The 18,566-nt window shown below is 51.0% G+C and overlaps 1 protein-coding gene and 1 long non-coding RNA gene across 15 annotated transcripts in view; one reads left to right on the top strand and one right to left on the bottom strand.

Annotated features, from left to right (window-relative positions):
• Positions 1-1,050: 1,050 nt before the first annotated feature.
• The window catches only part of PTPDC1 (protein tyrosine phosphatase domain containing 1), a 72,082-nt gene continuing 54,566 nt past the window's right edge, over positions 1,051-18,566 (bottom strand). For 11 of the 14 annotated variants that reach the window (XM_053205397.1, XM_053205403.1, XM_015083907.3 and 8 more), the window contains 8 exons: positions 16,559-16,730; positions 14,685-14,765; positions 14,346-14,464; positions 13,242-13,379; positions 10,219-11,453; positions 7,093-7,278; positions 5,440-5,550; positions 1,051-2,870 (listed from right to left, as the gene is read on the bottom strand). In XM_053205397.1, coding sequence (XP_053061372.1) covers positions 2,754-2,870; positions 5,440-5,550; positions 7,093-7,278; positions 10,219-11,453; positions 13,242-13,379; positions 14,346-14,464; positions 14,685-14,765; positions 16,559-16,730 — 2,159 coding nt within the window. In that variant the 3' untranslated portion in view covers positions 1,051-2,753. Of the gene's footprint in view, positions 2,871-5,439; positions 5,551-7,092; positions 7,279-10,218; positions 11,454-13,241; positions 13,380-14,345; positions 14,465-14,684; positions 14,766-16,558; positions 16,731-17,197; positions 17,547-18,566 lie in introns of those variants that run through there. The other 3 variants (XM_053205396.1, XM_053205405.1, XM_053205406.1) reach the window with 3 other exon arrangements.
• Positions 11,933-17,821, top strand: LOC113594282 (uncharacterized). Its single transcript, XR_003414647.2, has 2 exons — positions 11,933-14,243; positions 14,579-17,821. It is a non-coding gene; the product is annotated as an uncharacterized LOC113594282 (long non-coding RNA).

The following is an 18,566-nucleotide window of genomic DNA, read 5'->3' on the forward strand; positions in this document are numbered from 1 at the left end:
AAAATAAAAAATCCAAAGGGAATATCATCTTTGATTTACTTGCCCTGAAAATATATCAATATTGTTCATTTGGAACAACAACAAGAACAAAGAGGTCTTGAGGAAACGATCACTTTTCATCAATTCCCAAAATTACTTGGGGGCCTTCAGACATCAAGAACTTGGGGCAAGCACTTTGTCTGCTGCGTACTGGCTCTGGAGATTTCTTCGGACGTCTAGAGAACTGGCCGAAACAGGACACAAACATGTGCACGAGCAGGTGTCCCCCATTCAAGAGCAAACAGAAACTTCGCTGACGTAGGACACGTGGTTTCTTGTGGACCCCGGTCTTCTTGAGATTAAGACCGGGAAGCTGGCTGAAGACACGACTCAGCACATCACAGGGTGTCTCTGAGTTCTGCAAACAGATAGAGCGGTCTGGAAACCAGCAGCACCAGCGAGCTTTTGGACAGGAAGTCCTGCGCTTCCTAAGTGTGATATACTGAGATCACATGACAGCACCACGGCAGCCCAGCCTGCTCCAGAGGATGGAGACCATAGCTAAGTCACAAACAACACGATGCTCTATGGTGCCACCACAGAGCCCAATGCTGAAAGGGCCCTGCGGTCCCTGCCGGGCACGCCACACACAGGCGGCTTTGGGGGGAAGAGCACGGGGTCTGGAGTCCATCAGACCAGGACTCCTTCATCAGGCAAGTGTGAACAGTACTTCTCTCTGGCCTGAGGCAGAGCGCGTGCACGGCCATGGCGGTCAGTTCTGGATGTGTGCGCTCTTGGCCCTGGAGCTGAATCCCCCACCCCGGAGGTCCTTCCTTTGGGCTACAGAGAACTCCTCACCCACTCCAATACAGGAAAGGCAGGGGCCCCGCTGACCTCAAGACTCCCCTCACTCCTTCCTCCTGGAGACCTGCTCCCCTCCCACCCCCACCTGCTCGTCTGGAACCAGCAAAGTCTGGGCTGACCACAGCCCACAGGGTCATCTCCTCCCAGGGCACCTCCGTATCGTCAGGGTCTCAAGAGCTCCCAGCTAAAGACATACGAGCCTTATGGTTTGTTGTTTGTACTTTTATTCGAATAAATACAACACCTGGAGACAGCCTGGTTTACCTGTCCCACCGGCCTCCTCAGGCTGGTGTGCGGCCGTGGTCACATTGTGGCTGCGCGGGATCCGTGCTCTAACCTGGTCATCACAGACACAGGCCAATAGCCACTTGTCGAATGAACCCTGCTGGCCCTTGTCCATGTGACACTGACAGACATGTGGGTAAACATCTTTTGGGGTAAAAAACATATTTTTATAATGTACCTTTGGATAAAATGTAATCTTTTCTCCCCTTCTTTCCCAGATCAGGCACTTAAAAATGAGAAATCTCAGCAACAGGCAACCCAGTTCATTAAAATTCACTGGATCTGGTTTCCCAAGAAAATTCAAACAGTGTAGGAGGAAACGGCATTCAGCATCTGCCGCCAGAGTCGGTAAGACCCATAATGACTAAAACGTTTCTGATGTGCCAGTGCCGGATTCAGAGATGCAGGAGTTGGAGAATCTCATCCAAGGTTAGTCTCGCTTCCCCCAAGTTTCTGTCTCTAAAATAGCGTGACAGCTTTAGTGTGAAACTGGTTTGATTAGTATCACATCTGTTGGGAAAAACGATCACCCTGTGCGGCCTGGCCTCTGATAACTGCACACACTTGTTACAGCCTCAACTGCTGAATGACAGCTCGGTCCACAAAGAACCCGTTAGGCAGTTACTAGTCAGGCAACAAATAGTTTACTTACTTCTTAACTTAAGCCCATATGGTGAATGCAGGCTACGTGCTCACATTTCAGTTTAAGAATCTTAATTTTCCTAGTGAAAAGTGGCAGATGACAGGGCCCTGGGGCAGCGGGGTCTGCAGAAGGACGGAGGTGGGAGGTACGGGCTGTGTGGCCCTCACACCGTCAGCACAGTGCCTGCCTGGGCCTGACGCCTGATCCATGCGGCCCTCACACCTCACACCGTCAGCACAGGGTCTGCCTGACCACTTCCTGTGAAGACGCTGTTTGGAGAGAGTAAGGCTGGATGTGCGGAGAGATCAGCAAGGCCATCTGGAGGCCCGAGTCTACTTCCTACAATAAAAAAATCCAACCACCTCACGACCACCCTTAACACAAAACTAAATCACTCCAAAAAATAATATACTTTGAAACCCTTTGACACATTTATAAAAAGAAAAAACAAAAAATTTCCAAATTAAAAAAATCCTTTAAAAATGTTATCAATCGCCTTCTTATTAACAAATACAAAATAGTTGAAGACACTTTGTGACTTCCTCAGGTCATGGATCAGGCTCACGGATCCACAGTGAAGTTTTACTGCTAAAATTGCCTACTTGGTAAAAACTCCAGCAAGAGCTCCATCAACAAAATAGCTGTTTTGGAAAGAAGAATTACAACTTTTTCCAAAACGTCAAAAAGAATAAAGATGTAAACACCGTGTACTTAACATATTAACACAATATTAATTCAGTTAAATAAATACAAGAAAGTGGCACCAACATTATGGCAATTTTTCAACACAAAAATGTAGCTCAAGGGTATTTTAAAATAAATAATCGCTCGCAACAGAAATGAGTGTTCTTTGCACAAACCAAGAGCGTCTGAGATAAAGTGCTGGGACCCGAAACGGCTCCACACCCCCTTCCTGTTCATCTGTACGCACGAACGCCGCCTGGGTCTCCGGGTCTGGAGTGTCCACCGTGGGGAAGCGTCACTAAACGTCAGGCTGAGGGCCATCTTTTGTCATTTTCCCTTTCTCCTCCAGTGTGTGCTTAAATATTTTCTTTAGGGTGTCGTAAACTATTGGTCCATTTTCAGAGTCAAAATTAACCTGGTGACAAAGAATATATGGATTCAGGACACCGTAACAGAATTTTAATCAGCCTGTTTTGGGAGAAAAGAAAGGGGGTGGAGAAAACCTGACTTACAAACACAGTTATATTCAACTAAACACACACAACTCACGTCCCACGTTAATTATAACCGAGAGACTGTATTAGAACTGTTGACTGTGCCAAAGGCAAACTTATGAACGAAAACAAAAGATTCAATCCAGCGCCTGGACAGGTCCACTCACAGGCTGTCCTGAGGCAGGGCAGCCACGAGGGCGGAGTGGTGAATCTGACACTAATCGCTGGTGGCACAGGGAAGAGCACAACAGCCGCAAGGCCGCACCACAGCCACCCGACAGGGAGCCCGGCTTTCCACCTGCCAGCCATGCTGCCTCAGCTCACAGCCGACCTCCGTGACACGGGACTGACCCCGCCCCTCCCTCCTTAGCACTTCCGGGAGGAGTCGGCAGAGGCTCGCGGCTTCATCTGCCACACAGAAAACTGTCCCAGAAGCCAGCCAGCTCACCCCTTGGTGGGGAGGTACCGTGTCCATGCTCGTGGACTGTTTGCCCACGTTCACCGGGACACAGGGTCGAGTGATGGTAGGACACAGAACGGGACACCTCCACCCACACCCACACCTACAGAAACGAGCCACCCAGTCAGTAACCCCTCCTCCAGAGGGGGTGCAGGAAGGCTGTGCCCGGCTAGCACATCTGTGGACACAAGACCACTGGCTCAGAGACAAACAAGTCTACGACTCCGGACAGCGTGTGCGTCCCAATCACGGGGTCCCCTTGCCCTCCACATCCCCATCCTCGACGAGGTGGGGGTGATGCGCAGTGGCCCAGGCAGAGGCCGCGCACACAAGGGCTTTGCATCATAGCCGATGACTCCGGGCTTAGGTGACCCCAGTGTTTGATGAGGGGCCGCAGCGGGCCTGGAAAGCTCTGGCCAAAGGGTACCAGGACCTTCCTCATATGCCGCAGCTGTTGCACAGCTCTCCTCAAAGAGCCAGCCCTGGACAAGAGCGGTCGGGGCCTCTGCTCACAAGACCATGCACCCGGGGAGACACCCAACATCTCCCAACCTCTTTACACTTGGGTTTGGAACAGCTGCTATGTTTAACTTTTCATTAGGATCCTCTAAAAGGCCAACAGAAATTGTACAGAATTCCCACCACTTTTAGAGAAACAAACACTAATAATTTTTTTCAGTTAAATTCAGAAATGAAATCATATTGTCTATCCTACCTGCAAAAACTTCTCATTTAACCTTAGTAGTGGTTTGAATTGTTCACTTTGCTAAGCATCCAGCTAAGCCCTCCCCAAGGGCAGGTGGCCTCACGGTCCATGAAGACATAAATGCAGATGTGAAGGACCATGCACCCTGGGTCTGAGCCACTGGCTCTGGAAACTGTCAACAAGAGACCAGGAGACCAGGGTGGTCAGTGCCACAAAGACCCCGCTGGTAACGAGGAAGCTGCAGGAAGGACAGCACCTTGGAGAGCAGAGGGGAAGACGCTGTGAACGCGGACAAACATAACTAGTGTCATCACTAACATTTACCACAGATGCTGTCACTGAAAAGCGGGTTCTTTGTTTAAGGCCGTTTCCACATGGCCTATGAGAGGCTGCAGGTAAGGGGTGCCTTTTCCCCTGGCATGGACCTGGCTTTGCTTCAGCCAGGAAGCACTGCTGTAAGCCAAAAGGGCGTATATATAAAGGAACCTTTTCTTTCACTTTCTTTTTTTTTAAAGTTTTTTTTTTTTACATTTATTTTTGAGAAACAGAGTGAGACAAAGTGTGAATGGGGGAGGGGCAGAGAGAGTAGGAGACACAGAATCTGAAGCAGGCTCCAGGCTCTGAGCAAGCGGTCAGCACAAAGCCCAACGCAGGGCTTGAACCCACGAACTGTGAGATCATGACCTGAGCCGAAGTCGGATGCTCAACCGACTGAGCCACCCAGGCGCCCCTAAAGTTTTTTTTTTAATGTTTATTCTTGAGAGAGAGAGCACGAGCGAGAGAGGGGCAGACCGAGAGGGACACAGAATCTGAAGTAGGCTCCAGGCTCTGAGCTGTCAGCACAGAGCCTGACGCGGGGCTCGAACTCACAGACCGTGAGATCATGACCTGAGCTGAAGTCGGTCGCTTAACCGACCGAGCCATCCAGGTGCCCCTCTTTCACTTTCTGCTTAAATTTGCTAACAGGACAGGGGACCGGGCCATCAATGGCGGATGCTGGATTCTCAGGGGCCGGTTACTTGTTTATGCCCAAGGTAGAACTCCTCCACCAGAAAAGACTCTCTGACGCCTACCAGGCTGTGATTTAGAAGTATTTTCTCAACATCCAAGTGTTTCTCTATCAAAGCTCTCTGTTCCAACGTTCTTCAAAAAGTTCAGCTCTTTCTGATAGCACTGTTGGGAAATTAATATATTTTGGCTAAAGTCTACAACTACATTTGAGAAATGTCAAACACACTTCCATTAAGGAAAAACAGAGCTGAAAGTTTTATTTCAGAGCAGGTGAGTGACCTCTGGATTATGCCCCCTGCAGCGTGTGACCCACCTTGGTGAAGGCTTTAATGGCGCGGGCAAGGATGGCCTCCTCCACATCCGCAGGGATGGGCTGCAGGTTCACAATGCAGTGCAACACGCAGAGAATGGTCTGGTGCTGGCCCTGTGTTTGCAGAAATCAAAATCAAAATCAAAATCAAAATCAAAATCAAACAAGCGGTTTGAAAAATGCCTCAAGAAATAAATTCAAAGCAACTGCAGAGCCAGGAACTGGTTGTGACCAAGTACTCAGAACCTCTGATACTGAACGACCTACCAAGGGCTCTACCGATATTCACTGTTGGGTGTTAGTGTAATCTGAAAAGCTTTCAGGAGATAACATCCAAGCTGCGGAGTTATTATACAGAGTAAAACTGAATACGCACGCAAGTGTCATTGCAGATCAAATGTCTTCCTTGCCGTGAACAGAGACGATCCGCTAATTTCTGGATAAAACTGGTTCTGTGCAGCTAGCGAATGCTGACTTGGCACTGGGATAGACAGGAGGACCAGCATGGGGGACAGACAGACAGTGCTGTGGCCTCCAGCAGTGCGCCAGCTGGAACCTCAGGGGAAGGACGGGGGTGTCCGGCTTGAACCCCCGGGGGCTGTTCACTTCAGAGAAGCAAAGGAGACACCTCAGCACTGGAAGAACTTGCGCCCAGTACAGGCGCCCCTGCTGTGGCCTCTGAAATCTACTGTAAGGACCTGATCTGAAACGCAGAGGACCCGCAAGCAGAACTCAACATTACAGGGCTGTGTGGAGGGGTAACAACTTGAAATAATGTAAGTGCCCTGTATGCGGGGATGGCAGTGAAGGCCGTGGAACCCGGGGCGGGTGCCGTGTGACAGATGGGCGCGAGCTTTGTGCCAGATCAGAGTTCGAGTCCTGCTCTACACACGCTGCCCCTCTTCCCTGTAAGGTGGGGCTGCACTCTGTATGGGCCGTGGAGGCGAACAAAGCTGAAAACAGAAATTATGACCCAGCGAGGGCCTGGCCGACGCCCCAGGGGTGACCTGCCCCCGTCTCCCCTCCAAGTTCATCTCTGTCAGGCAGCTGCTCAGAGGGCAGCCTGGCAAATGGACTCCAGACACAGGGCGTCCTCATCTATAAGGTCGCGTGCGAGCGTGTGTGTCTGAAACATGAAATACGAAGTTGTTTCTGAAAGGATTAACAAATGTTTGAAAGAAAGGACTTGAAAATGTTCAAAGTGGTGTTCCTAGAATCATGGGTATTTTCCCTTTTTGGTTTCGCATCTTCTTTTTAAAAAAAATTTTTTTTTTTTAACATTTATTTATTTTTGAGACAGAGAGAGACAAAGCATGAACGGGGAAGGGTCAGAGAGAGAGGGAGACACAGAATCCGAAACAGGCTCCAGGCTCTGAGCAGTCAGCACAGAGCCCGATGCGGGGCTCGAACTCACGGACCGTGAGATCATGACCTGAGTCGAAGTCGGATGCCTAACCGACTGAGCCACCCAGGAGCCCCTGGTTTTGCATCTTCTAAGTGTTAGGCTGCGTGTGCATCTCTTCCCGCCTTGGAAAAACCTAAATGAGCCCCAGATATGGGATTCGGCACGAGTTCCCTTTTCCGCGAGAGTTCTGAGCACGAAGCCCGCACTTTGTGGGCCTTGGTTAACTTATCAACTGGCCAACAGCCTCTTACCTTCTCTAACAAAAACAACGCTTCTGCGGCCTCTGTGTGGCTGCCAGCCAACATGTCCACGTCCTCCTTGGTTATCACAGGCTCCTTCAGCTGCTCCACCCAAGACCACATTAAACTGCACAGGATGGAAGGGTCCCTTTCGCCACATATTCTTTCCCAAGCTCCGTCTCGGGAATTCAGTTCTTTCTAAAAAGAAGAGAAGAAAGAGGAAGAGAAAGAGGGAGAGAAAGGAGAGAAAGAGAGGGAGAAGGAGAGGAAGAATGAGAGGGAGAGGGAGAAGGAGAGGGAGAAAGGGGAGGGGAGGGATGGAGAGGACAGGGAGAAGGGTAAAAGGGGAGGGAGAGAGGGGGAGGGAGAGAGAGAAGAGAGGAGAGGGGGAGAGGAGAAGGGGGAGAGGGAGAAGGAGAAGGGAAAGGGGGAGGGGAGAGGGAGAAGGGGAGGGGAAGGGGAGGGGGAGGAGTGGAGAGGGGAAGAGAAGGAAGAGGGACGGAGGGGAGGGGAAAGGGGTAGGTAGAGTGAGAGGAGGGGAGGGAGAAAAGGGGGAGGGGTGAGGAAGAGGAGGAGGGAGAGGGAGAGGTGAGGAGGGAGAGGTGAGGAGGAAAGGGAGGAGAGGGGATGGGGAGGGAAGAAAAGGAATAGGGAGGGGTGAGAAGGGAAAGGGGAGGGGGAGAGGGAGGGACAGAGAGGCAGCACCACTGAGGTTTGAAGGCCCTCAGGCTGTCCACGAGTGACAGTCCCGGGCTCCAGGCTGTGGATCGGGACCTTCCCAGTGCCCCCACCAGCAGGTGGCACACTGGGCTGAGACACTGAGTCTCTCTGAGCCTCAGTTTCGGTCTGTGAAGCTGGGGGCCCTGCATGTTGGGCCGATTTAGCTTAAGGTCTGCTCAAGAACCACCGCCCCCCCAACCACAGAGGGAGGGTTGGCCTCAGCGCTAAGCTCTGCACCCCACCCTGAAACCACAGAAACTGTTCAGGAAGAGGGAGAGGGAGCCTTCCTTTTCAGGGTGCTTGGAACAAAGCAGAAATACCCACCGCAATGAAGCGGAACGGCAGAGGAAAAAGCGTGACTGAGAGCACATCTGCGTTACCCTGGGTGAGAAGAGCTCCGACTAAACCCCCCAAGACAGCCCCAGCAAAGAGCTTAGAAGGCGACAAGCGGGGCAAATGCACTTCTTTCCAATTCCCTTCCGGAGTCCCATGTGAACACGGGACAAGCCCGCGTCCTGAGATCCGATGGGGGGAGTGATCCGAAGTCTTGCCCACACCCCAAACGCCTGCAGGCGGCTTTGAATGCTGACCTCACAGAGAGCAGGGAAAAGAAGAGTTTTAACTTCTGACGGGGTTCAGACCTAGGTTTCAGTCAATGCGGTGCGTGTGTGCTACAGTAATATGCATAATAATTGCCACATGCATTCATTCACCATCCTTGGAGGCCCAAAGGGCACACGAGCAGACCAGGGGAGGGGGCCCTCGCTCAGAGGCCCGAAGTGAGAAGGGGGCACACAGCATTCCCCGCGTTTGGCTGGACCCCAGACGTGAGGCTCCTGCCGCGCTGCTGCCGGGTCCCCCGGCTCCAGGTCCCTCTTCGTTATCTCATAAAGAGGCCATGAAGTTCGGCTGTGGGGACTCCGTTCCCCACCGATCACGCGCATGGCAGATCTGGTGTGCAGTGTGACCAGAGGCTGGGCGGGACGGCACGAACCAAAGGCTCGCCCAGCAAAATGCCGTCACGTTGTCACGTTCTCTGACACGACAGAATGCAGTTTTCTGAGCCGCACCCGCGCAGCTGTGTTTGGCCACATGACCCGACCCTGTGACCCTTGATTTTGCGGCCTGTGATGCTTAACTCATGAGGACTGTTAAGTTAACAAAGAATCTGTGGGGTATCCTTACGGGTTCCTGCGAGAGCAGGTGACGTAACAGCAGATGAGAGGGAACAGGCAGCACTGTGTGGTCCAAATCACAGAATTCAACTAACTGGTCTTATTGCTCAAAGGCCCATGATGAAATCCAGAAAAGGAAACAGAGGGCAAGCCTATCTAAACCAAGGGGCTGTGTTCACCTCTAGGAAATGCTTTCACATGACAGTCCAGCCGCGTAGGACTGGCCCACGAGGGGTCCCGCCACGAGCTCTGTGGCCCACGGCCACGTAAAGGAGGGGCCCACAGACTGAGCGAAAGGCTTGTTCAGTTTGGAGCGGAAAGAAAAGACTTCATGTTGTGGGAAATCCGTGTGTGTTAGGTATTCACTCGGCAAACACCCGTGGCTCTGATGACAACGAGCACTTGCTCTGCGGTGACACGGCCGTAAGCGGGTGCGAGGTTCCTTGCCTCAGTTCCCACCTCTGCACCTGGAAGGTTCCGACCCTCCTGGAAAGTGCACATGCCTTGCTTATTAACTTAGAATACACAGGAGCAGCTACGCGAATGATTTGTGGGACATTATGGGCTAAGGAGTCTAGATCCCACGGAGCCGAGCCTGTCAGCTCCACACGTGGGCGGTTTACCAGCTTCTGGTAACTACGTGGGAAGGCCTGCCTTTTGTCTACACTAGCTGCTCATGCCGGGTGAAGAGTACAGCTGATTTAAGACTGTGTTTCTAATGAAAGTGCACCACAGAAAGGGGTTAAAATTTCACATTCCAACTTAAAAGCCAAGAAATGGACCCCAAAGACCCAAGGTCAAGAAAAAGTGACAGCACAAAGGCACTCCATGGCTGCTCCCGTCTGCTCTGTGGAATCACGCCCCCACCCCCCCACCTCACTCAGCACTTGGGTCCATGACTCGGGGAAAGAACCTCTCTCTGTGGTTCTCCAGGTGCAGCTCCCTGACCTGAGTTCAGGTTAGAGATGCTCAGAGCGGCCCCCAGGCCAGGTCTCACGGGCCCAGCCAGAAGGAAGCCCCCCGCCCGACCCGTCAACGAGCACCCACGCCCTGCTCACTCAAGCACCCTAAGTACTAGGCGCTGAGCCTGTTCTTTCACACAGACACCGAGAAACCTCAAGTTCCAAAGTTAAGTGTGACACAAACAGGTCTTCAGATTCCTGTCGCACTTAAATTTGGTAAGACGCTGTTTCGGCCCCGACCGAAGTGCTTCCCACACGTTAGTTAAGTGAAGTAGAAGTACCTGCCACATCTCTACCTTCCTTTTCACTCCCTCCTCTTCTGCAAGCTCACTGAGATCTGCCAGGGCTTTGGCAGCCAGCACTCTCCTGGCTTCAGCACTCAGTTCGGCCTGCGAAGCAGTGTGTGCAGTGACCTCAGGCAGGTCTTTGCCTTCCTGGGCTGTGGGTCCAACCGAGGAGGGTACTTTGCAGAGGAAGTCACGGTCCCCAAGGCTGCGGGGAGTCTCAGAGCAGTGAGCGGAGGGAGCTCCACACAGACGGGGCGCTTGCTGGGGACAACGGTCCGGTTCCCGAGGGACATCCGCAAAGCTGGGTCTCACTGGATCCCCAGGGTTGTAGGGACCTGAAACCCCCGAGGAGAAGGTTCTACTCCGCTGTACTTCCTTCGCAGCAGTCTCCCTATGGAAACCCGGTGACCCCTCATCCCTGAGTCCTTCCAGGCCTCCAAATTTAGCTTGATTCCAGAAAGAGAATGTATTTCGGACCAGCGTTTCCTTACTCAGATCAAGCTGTGGAGACTGGGGGGTGTGACAGTGGCTTGTGGGCTTCTGCTGTCTGGGGTTATGGCCAAGCAAGGCTGCGGCAGGCCCCGTCCACGGAGCTGCCCCCTGCCCCAGAAGTGACTCAGCCCTCTTTAAGTCAGAGTCGCTGTAGCTGAATCGCCTTTTCAGAGGCGTCAGGGGCTGAAGGCACTCAACATTCCGCCTCTTCCAAAGAGGGTCAATCTGCTGTTCGCTGGAAAGAATCACATCCTGATTCTCAAAATCCACGGCCACTGCAGCGGGCGGCAAGGAGTCTGAGGCGTCACTGCCCTGCCTCAGTAACTCTTTGTCCAGCTGCATGGTGATCACCTCAGAAACAGTCTTTTCGATTTCCGCACACAGGCTGGGCCCCTCTGCCACCTCTTCTGTCACCACTGGCCTGTTCTCAGCTAAATCCAGCAACAGTTTGCAAACGAGGTGGATGATTTTGGGTACGTGTTTCAGAAGGCGGGCCTCATAACCGTGAAGCAGATGCCGCTGGCGAATCAGATACTGTGCTAAAGTAACAGCGTGTGCCTTGGGGTCACAGCAAGAGAATATATTGCGGAGAGGGATGAGAAACTGGGTAAATTCCCTTACACAGAGGAGCTGTCCTCGAGTTTGTATGGAATTGGGTCGCTTCGCCCGAACAAATATAATTGCTTGGTCAGCAGTCATTCTCGTGGCGAAAACCAAGTAACATGCTATTAAAACGCCTAGAGGTAAAGAGAAGATTGGTATGAAGAAGGTTATCGTTTAGTTATCACTCTTTAAGATTTAAAATTTGAGTATGTGTTAGGAAAGCATATTAAGAATTATTTTAAGAGCCACTATAACTTACTGACTTCTTGTACAAGTGTTTATTCCCTGTCTGTATGTCACGTCTTCCCCTGAGAATCCAGTCATCTCTCTACCCAGAGAAGGACAGTGTGGGTGATGGGGATGGATGCAGGAGTGAGAGAGGGTGAGGGGGACCAAGAGAGTGTGTGGCAAGGGATGGGGGGATGAGGGGGAGGTGGCGAGGGGATGGGGGACGAGGGGGAGTGTGGTGAGGGGATGGGGGACGAGGGGGAGTGTGGTGAGGGGATGGGGGACGAGGGGGAGTGTGGTGAGGGGATGGGGGGACGAGGGGGAGTGTGGTGGGGGGGTGAGGGGGAGTATGGCGGGGGGATGAGGGAGACTGTGGTGAGGGGGACAAGGAAGTGAGAGGGGATGAGGGAGATGTGAGGGGAAGGTCCACCAAGGTGTGTGGACTGACTGGATGGGATATTTTAAGGGTGTTCAGAGCAGAAAGCAGGCCGTGGATTTGATGTGGTCCCCGTGGGGCTGGGGAACAGGAGGATCAGAGGCTGGACCACAATCCCTCCGTTATCACCCCTCCCTGCACACTTCCTTCCCACCCCTGCCAGCTTTGCCATCAGTAGTTGCCACATCCCCAGCCTGGCATTTTTCCTTTCTGGGTATTTTTTGCCTGGGGATTATTATTCATATTCAGTCTATTTCTGGACTTTTCGTTTATACTAATAGTACTTTTCTCCAAACCAAGATATAACTTTATTCTGTAAGTACTTGTTATTAAAGAAAACAAACTTAACATTACAAACATTATACATTTGCATTAATTAATATCAAATTAAAATGAATAACATACTGGTGATAATTGATCAATTAATCCAACAATAACAGTTGACTAATATCAAGATAAAAGGCAAATCAGAAGACATGTGTGTGGTTCGCCAAGTCTGTTAAGCAAGCAGGACAGAGCCCCTGCCCTCCCAATGCTCCCAGGCACGTGGAGACCCGGGGGCTGGCGCACAGCTCAGGTGTCTGCTTGGACCAGGCTACAATTAAGATTCTAACCTTACGGTATTTGCTTTTGTAATAGTATCAGCACTACACTGAGATTTGCTGCATTTTTAAGTAAAATCATTGATTTTTACATAGAATTTGAAGCACAGATAGACTCCCGTCACCACCCAAATCCTTCCAGCCCTGAATTTAAATCCTGGCTCTGCCACTTACTCAGCGTAGCAAACTACTTAACCTCCTTCAACGTGCACGTTGTTGCCCAAGACTTAAAAAAACAAAAGTGTAAAATGCCTAGAGCACACCAAATAAAACAATGCTTTCTATTCTCATTACTTTGGTTAAGGAAAATGCCATTTTTAAAATACATTAACTATTAAAGTGTTGGGTTTTTTTTTTTTTCCTTTGAAGAAGAAAAACCAGACGGATCATTTAGTGAGCCGTGGAAACCCATCTGTTTACTAAATATGATGAGTTTTCAGTCCTAGGTCTTTCAAAAATACTCTCACAAATAAATGGTCACTGAAACTGTCTTTTCCAAAGATAGTTCAAATTTCTTTCAGTGGGTTCTTTCATTTGAATCCAAAACTCCGACAGGATTCTGAAAACTACTTCTCTTCTCTCCTCGTATTAGGAAGCATCGCTCTGTCCAGGTTTAGATATGCTCTAAGACAGTAAGTCCACTTCCTAGAATTTACCTGTTCGACCAAGCCCTGCATGACAATGGATGGCTACTTTCCCTTCCTGTAAGGCAAATGTCGTCACCTTCACCATGTCTAAGACAGTGGTAAGCGATGCCACACCGTAATCCTTCCATCCGAAATTGTAGAAATAGACTGGACAATGAAACAGAGAACAGAGAAGAAAAATCAACATAAAGGACAGTACGTGAGCAGCCGTGTGAAGGAAGCGCGTGGATTCGTGAAAAGCGCACAGCTGTGAGGCAGGCTGGCTGCACCTCATGCGGAGGCTAAAATAATAGGTTCTTTGTATTTCCGGTAAATTTACTGTTTGCATTTCTTACAAAGCACATTCTCTATTACTCAAGACATTTCCTGCTAAAACTCAGCCAGAAACAATTAAGGAGAAACAGGACTGCAGATTAATAAAGGCCACGACCTTCACCCAAATTACTCAGCCACAGAAGGACAGCACGCCATCTTGTTCAAGCGTGGAAATGCGTTTAAAGGACTGGCAAGTGGCACAAGCTGGGTGCATACAGATTTTCCACCTGGTGGAGACAAAAAAGCGAGGCACACGCTTCTTAGAAACAAGTCCCCAAAGTGGCCTGGGCTGGTCCTTTCCAGCCTGGTGAGAATGGCACGTGTTGAGTGACCCCATCCCTAGGCTCCCGGACTTGGGCTCCTGGGACTGCCCAGTAAAGAACCCCTGAGTACCACCCAGGGGCAGAGTCGGGCTTCAGTAACAGCATGAGTGAGTGCTGTGTTCCAGTCCCGCTGCCATGAGTAAGCCGTGTGGTCTGAGTCGGAACAGAGAGCAGTACCACGGGATGGGACGGATGGGTAGGACAGGTCTGGCGCACTACGATGGCAATTCATGCACGCTTTGTTTCTACAGGGCTCGTCCCAAGATCGCTCGCACGGGACAAAAGAAATCCTGTACTTTCAACAGCAACGCCAGAGAAGAATGGTCGCATTGTCTAGAATCAATCAGCTCATCTCCCCCGTTGGGAGCCTACAGTAAGCGTTCGTTCATTCCATCACCCTCTGACCCAAGAGCGGAGTGGGCGAGAGCCTGGGTGCTGTCCTTGGTAACTCACGGAGGGGAAGTGGGGGACTTACTGCCGGCCTCCATGAAAGCTTCAGGAAGATACGTGAAGCCACTTTCTTGTTCCAGGGGGTTCCCGCAGCTGGCATGCTCCCCAGGGCGCTGCAGGTTGATGATTGTTTTTATGCCATGGCTTACCGGAGAAAAGAAAGAAGTTACCATATTGAGAGCTAGAGTTTTAAAAAAATCAACCATCTTTTGGCATTAATAAACATTACTAATAACTCTCAAAACCTTAACTTCCTAGTTGAAAGAAGCCCTTCACTGCCTACTCTTTGACTATTTGAAGTCAAAAGTGACAGACAAGAAGACGCGAGCTGGCTTATCGAAGTGTGTCAGCGTGCAGCATTTACCTTCGGAACTGCTCGATGATGCAGTACTTCTCGAGGAGCTCAGTGGACGGGCGAGCCATGGCCAAGATGTTGTCAGTGACCCTGAGGTGGGAGGACGGGGCTGGTGAGATGCACAAAACCTGGAACGTTCTAGCTCTAAGTACTGAGAGAACGAGTTATCAAGTCCCTGTTTTTTTCTACGATTTCAACAGTTGTAGAACAATTTTCTTATACAGCTCTGGGTTCAATTTTGCATCACAATTAGGGCTCTAAGAGACCCTGAAAGCCTGGAAAAAATTCCAGGACGTAAAGTATTTGTGGACTGCAGCAGAGTGTTTTCAAGGACTCTCATGAGATTCTAGCAGACGTGACAGAGCCACCTCATCGGGCATCAAAGGCAATTCTGCCCCCCAGTCACCCGTTGTGTGAGGCAGGGATAACGCCTGCCTCGTGGGGTTGGCACGACAATTCGACAAGGTGTGGGTGTAAAGTCTTTAGCACAAATCCTGGCGAGTGGTTATGAATAAATGCCGACTTATTGTGATTTAGCGAAACATCTGGGCTTTGGGGTCAGCCGGGTCTGGTTTCAAACGCTGGCTTTTCTGCTTTCTAGCTAAGTAGTAGATTACTTAGTTGCTCCGGACTCAATCCTCTCATCATTAAAAGGACATTAACAATGTCTACTTTTCCAGCGCTTCATGAAGATGACATTATAATGTGACAGTGTCTAGCAGAGCGCCTGGCCTGTAGACGAATGGACTTTTATGGAAAGTACGAATGGACAGAGGCCCGACAGACAGCGGATCCTGCTTAGGGCTCTGGTGAGAAACACCGGGCAGTCCATCAGGGGCTGTGGGCCACATGAACCTGAGCAGTAACAGAGACGTCGGCTGAGCTGATCAGGGTCCAGAAGGATACCGCAACTCTCCCCCAGGGCGAGTCCTGACATTTAACGGGGACCCCCCAAATTCAGCAGGAGTCAGACCAAGGCGAGGACAGAAGGACCATGAAAGCATCAGAGGTGAAAGACTCAGATGGCTTAGTCAACAGTGAAACAAAAATATTAATGGGGCCTCGAGCTGCATTATTAGAAATTTAGGGTCCGACCACATCTCAGGAACACTGTTTGCTTTCTCACAACACTCCTCAGGCTGGAATGCAATCTGTGGGGAACAGTGGGGACAGCCGACCCGATTCCACCACCACACGCATACCAGCAAGCCCAGGACGCAAGAGCGCGGGTGCAGTCAGGTAAGCGGGTCGACAAACGTCTGACCTGGAAGCGGGATTCCCGCTGCAAGAAATGACTCACTGCTAGAGTTCTTTAAACGGTGAACTCTTAGTGGGTTTCAGACATGATGTGGCTTGATTACCACACGTTTTCAGAGGTATCACTACATCAAAGCAGGCATACTTGAGAGTTTACTGTTAAGAACAGAAAGCGGTATGACCGAATGCTGAGCCAGCCACATCCCGTACTTCGCACGAGGCGTGTGCCTTACGCCATCCTGAGCCTACATGGCGCACGGCTCCCCACTGAGGCAGATGGGCAGCGTGTGCACCCACGCGCGCCCTTTCACGCGGCAGACGGGAGCAAACAGGAGGCCAACGGTACCTGCGTCAGACCAGGAAACCACACACGCACCTTGTAACTTCTCAAACTTAGAGCCGAATCCATTATTTCCAGTAACTTCTGACATGTAAGACCTCCCCGGTCACCATTTCTTTAAGATACTTTACACACGTCATTTCACTTGCTTAAAAAAACGCTATGGGGTGATTTTATTATTTCCATCTCACCGACGAGGAAACGAGGTTTCACACCGCTGCTGGAGCTGCCAGGCCCGCAGGCTGCACAGCCCCACCGCCCAGCGCGGGTGCCCAGGACCACTCACCAGGACGAGTAGACCCCCTTAATGGCTTGCTCCTGCTCGCTCCAGCGCGCCGGGTTTTCGTACTTGCAAGCTCTGCCGCCACACGCCACGGAGCAGGCCACGTGTCCAGGAATCACATGTCGCAGCCGCTCTCCGACCTTTGTGTACTTTGGCGTTGGACGCCCTGGATTTCCTAGAATGTACACGGAAGGGAAGATTCAAAACCCAGTCTCCAGATGGAAGAGTAGCGTGAGAACGCCCTCCAGGATTGGAGACGACGTTCCTGCTGCACCCCCTCATTCTGCCACAGTGAAACCGCTGCCTTGTGCTCTAAGAGCAGGACCTCCCAACACAGAAGAGGCGCTCGCACATGATCACCTCCACGTGTCACACTGGTGGCGAAGAAGAAGAAACCGTAAAAGCAGATCTTTTACAAGGGCATGGGTTTTTTCAAAAATTATGTTTTCGTGAAAAAGCACAAAACATCCGATCACTTTATCTCCTATTCCATGTCCACTGAAGCCCTGAGTGCAACAGACGGTAAAAAGCGGAACGCAGAATTAACTGTCAAAACCTAGACGGTCTCAACACAGCATGCCACCTGCAGTCTCAGTTCATACTCAAAGCTGTGGCAATCTGAAAGAAGGAAAAGAACTTTACTTTTTCTCTGGAGGCACGCTGAGTCCCTGTCGGCGCGGCGGACGGAGGCCACGGCCACCATCACCTGCAGAGAGGACGAGGACAGCGTCTGGGCGGCGGAGCCCCGGCGGCCCTGCTGCAGCTGCAGGACAGGGTCCGAGGCCGAGTGCCGGCGGCCCTGCAGGAAGGCGCTGAGGAAGGGCAGGGCAGAGCCCCGCCGGGGCAGGTCCTGCATGGCCGGGGATGGCAGCGCCAGCCTGCTCTGCCACCAACTCACTCACTGAGCCCAGAGCACCAGCCTGCGATCAGCCTGCGAGATCCACCAGCCGCTCAGGATAGGCGGGCTTGTTGCCACGGTGACGAACAAAGAAACTACTGATTCCCACTCAGAGCTGCATCCTCGAAATCCCACATGAATGGACTGCAGTTTGGAGGGATTGTTGGAGCAGGGGGAAGAGGAACGTGTATTTTCAGTAGATTATATACCCAAGTTGTAACGAGTCTCTTTTTTCTCAGACTCAGCTGGAAGTCCTGACAGATCAAAGAATTGCATCTAACAACACATTGTGATGAATTAAGAAAAATGTGTTCATGACACAAACCCTGCCTTTTATACACACTTTAAAAGGTTTAAATTCTGCTGTTCTTCTCGTATCTATTCTCTGAACGTTCTGAAAACCCTTCCGTTTCCACTCCTCTGTGCACAGGGCAGAGAAGTGAACCATAATGAAGGATTCGCAGTACAGCTCGTGACGTTATAAAAACACCATTCAGTTCTTCAAAACCAAAGCCCCCTGTAATTTTCTCGATCGAACTTTTTAAAAAATACTGGGACAGAACAAATAAAGACGTGTATAGCGCTGATGTCTTAATCAGAAGACCTTTACTTTCGTATTTTTATTTTCAGGACGTGACAACGCAATCCCTGGTCATGCCTTTATTGGGCTGAGACAACAGCCAGGCCTCTCAGAAACTCACAGATGCAATTCTGTGCCTTTTGTCACTGACTGCGGGGGGGGGGCGGGGGGGGGGTGAGGACAATGCTTCAGGAATGTCCTGGTGGAGGCGTGCAGCAAAAATTCACTAAGTACCACATTCTTGTCAGGAGCTGGGTGAGGAGGAGGCTTCAAGCTGAGAACAGACAATCCAGCACTGATGTCCGCCTCCTCCCTCGGGGATGTGGGCTGCGCCTGCCCCGTCTCTCTGCGTCTCTCTGTCTCTCCAGGTGGTGTTTCAGCCACGTGCACAGAGAAACGAGCTCTTGTGTGTTTGTTCTATTTCTATGATCAGTCATGCTGTCAGCAAGCTCCTTCTACAGTGCACGCCTAACTCCCCAACCCAACAGACTTTGTCCAGTAAGAGAGACAGAAAAGCTTAAGCTGGCACCCAA

The sequence above is a fragment of the Acinonyx jubatus genome, chromosome D4, assembly GCF_027475565.1.
Source record: "Acinonyx jubatus isolate Ajub_Pintada_27869175 chromosome D4, VMU_Ajub_asm_v1.0, whole genome shotgun sequence".
Taxonomy (NCBI): Eukaryota; Metazoa; Chordata; class Mammalia; order Carnivora; family Felidae; genus Acinonyx; species Acinonyx jubatus.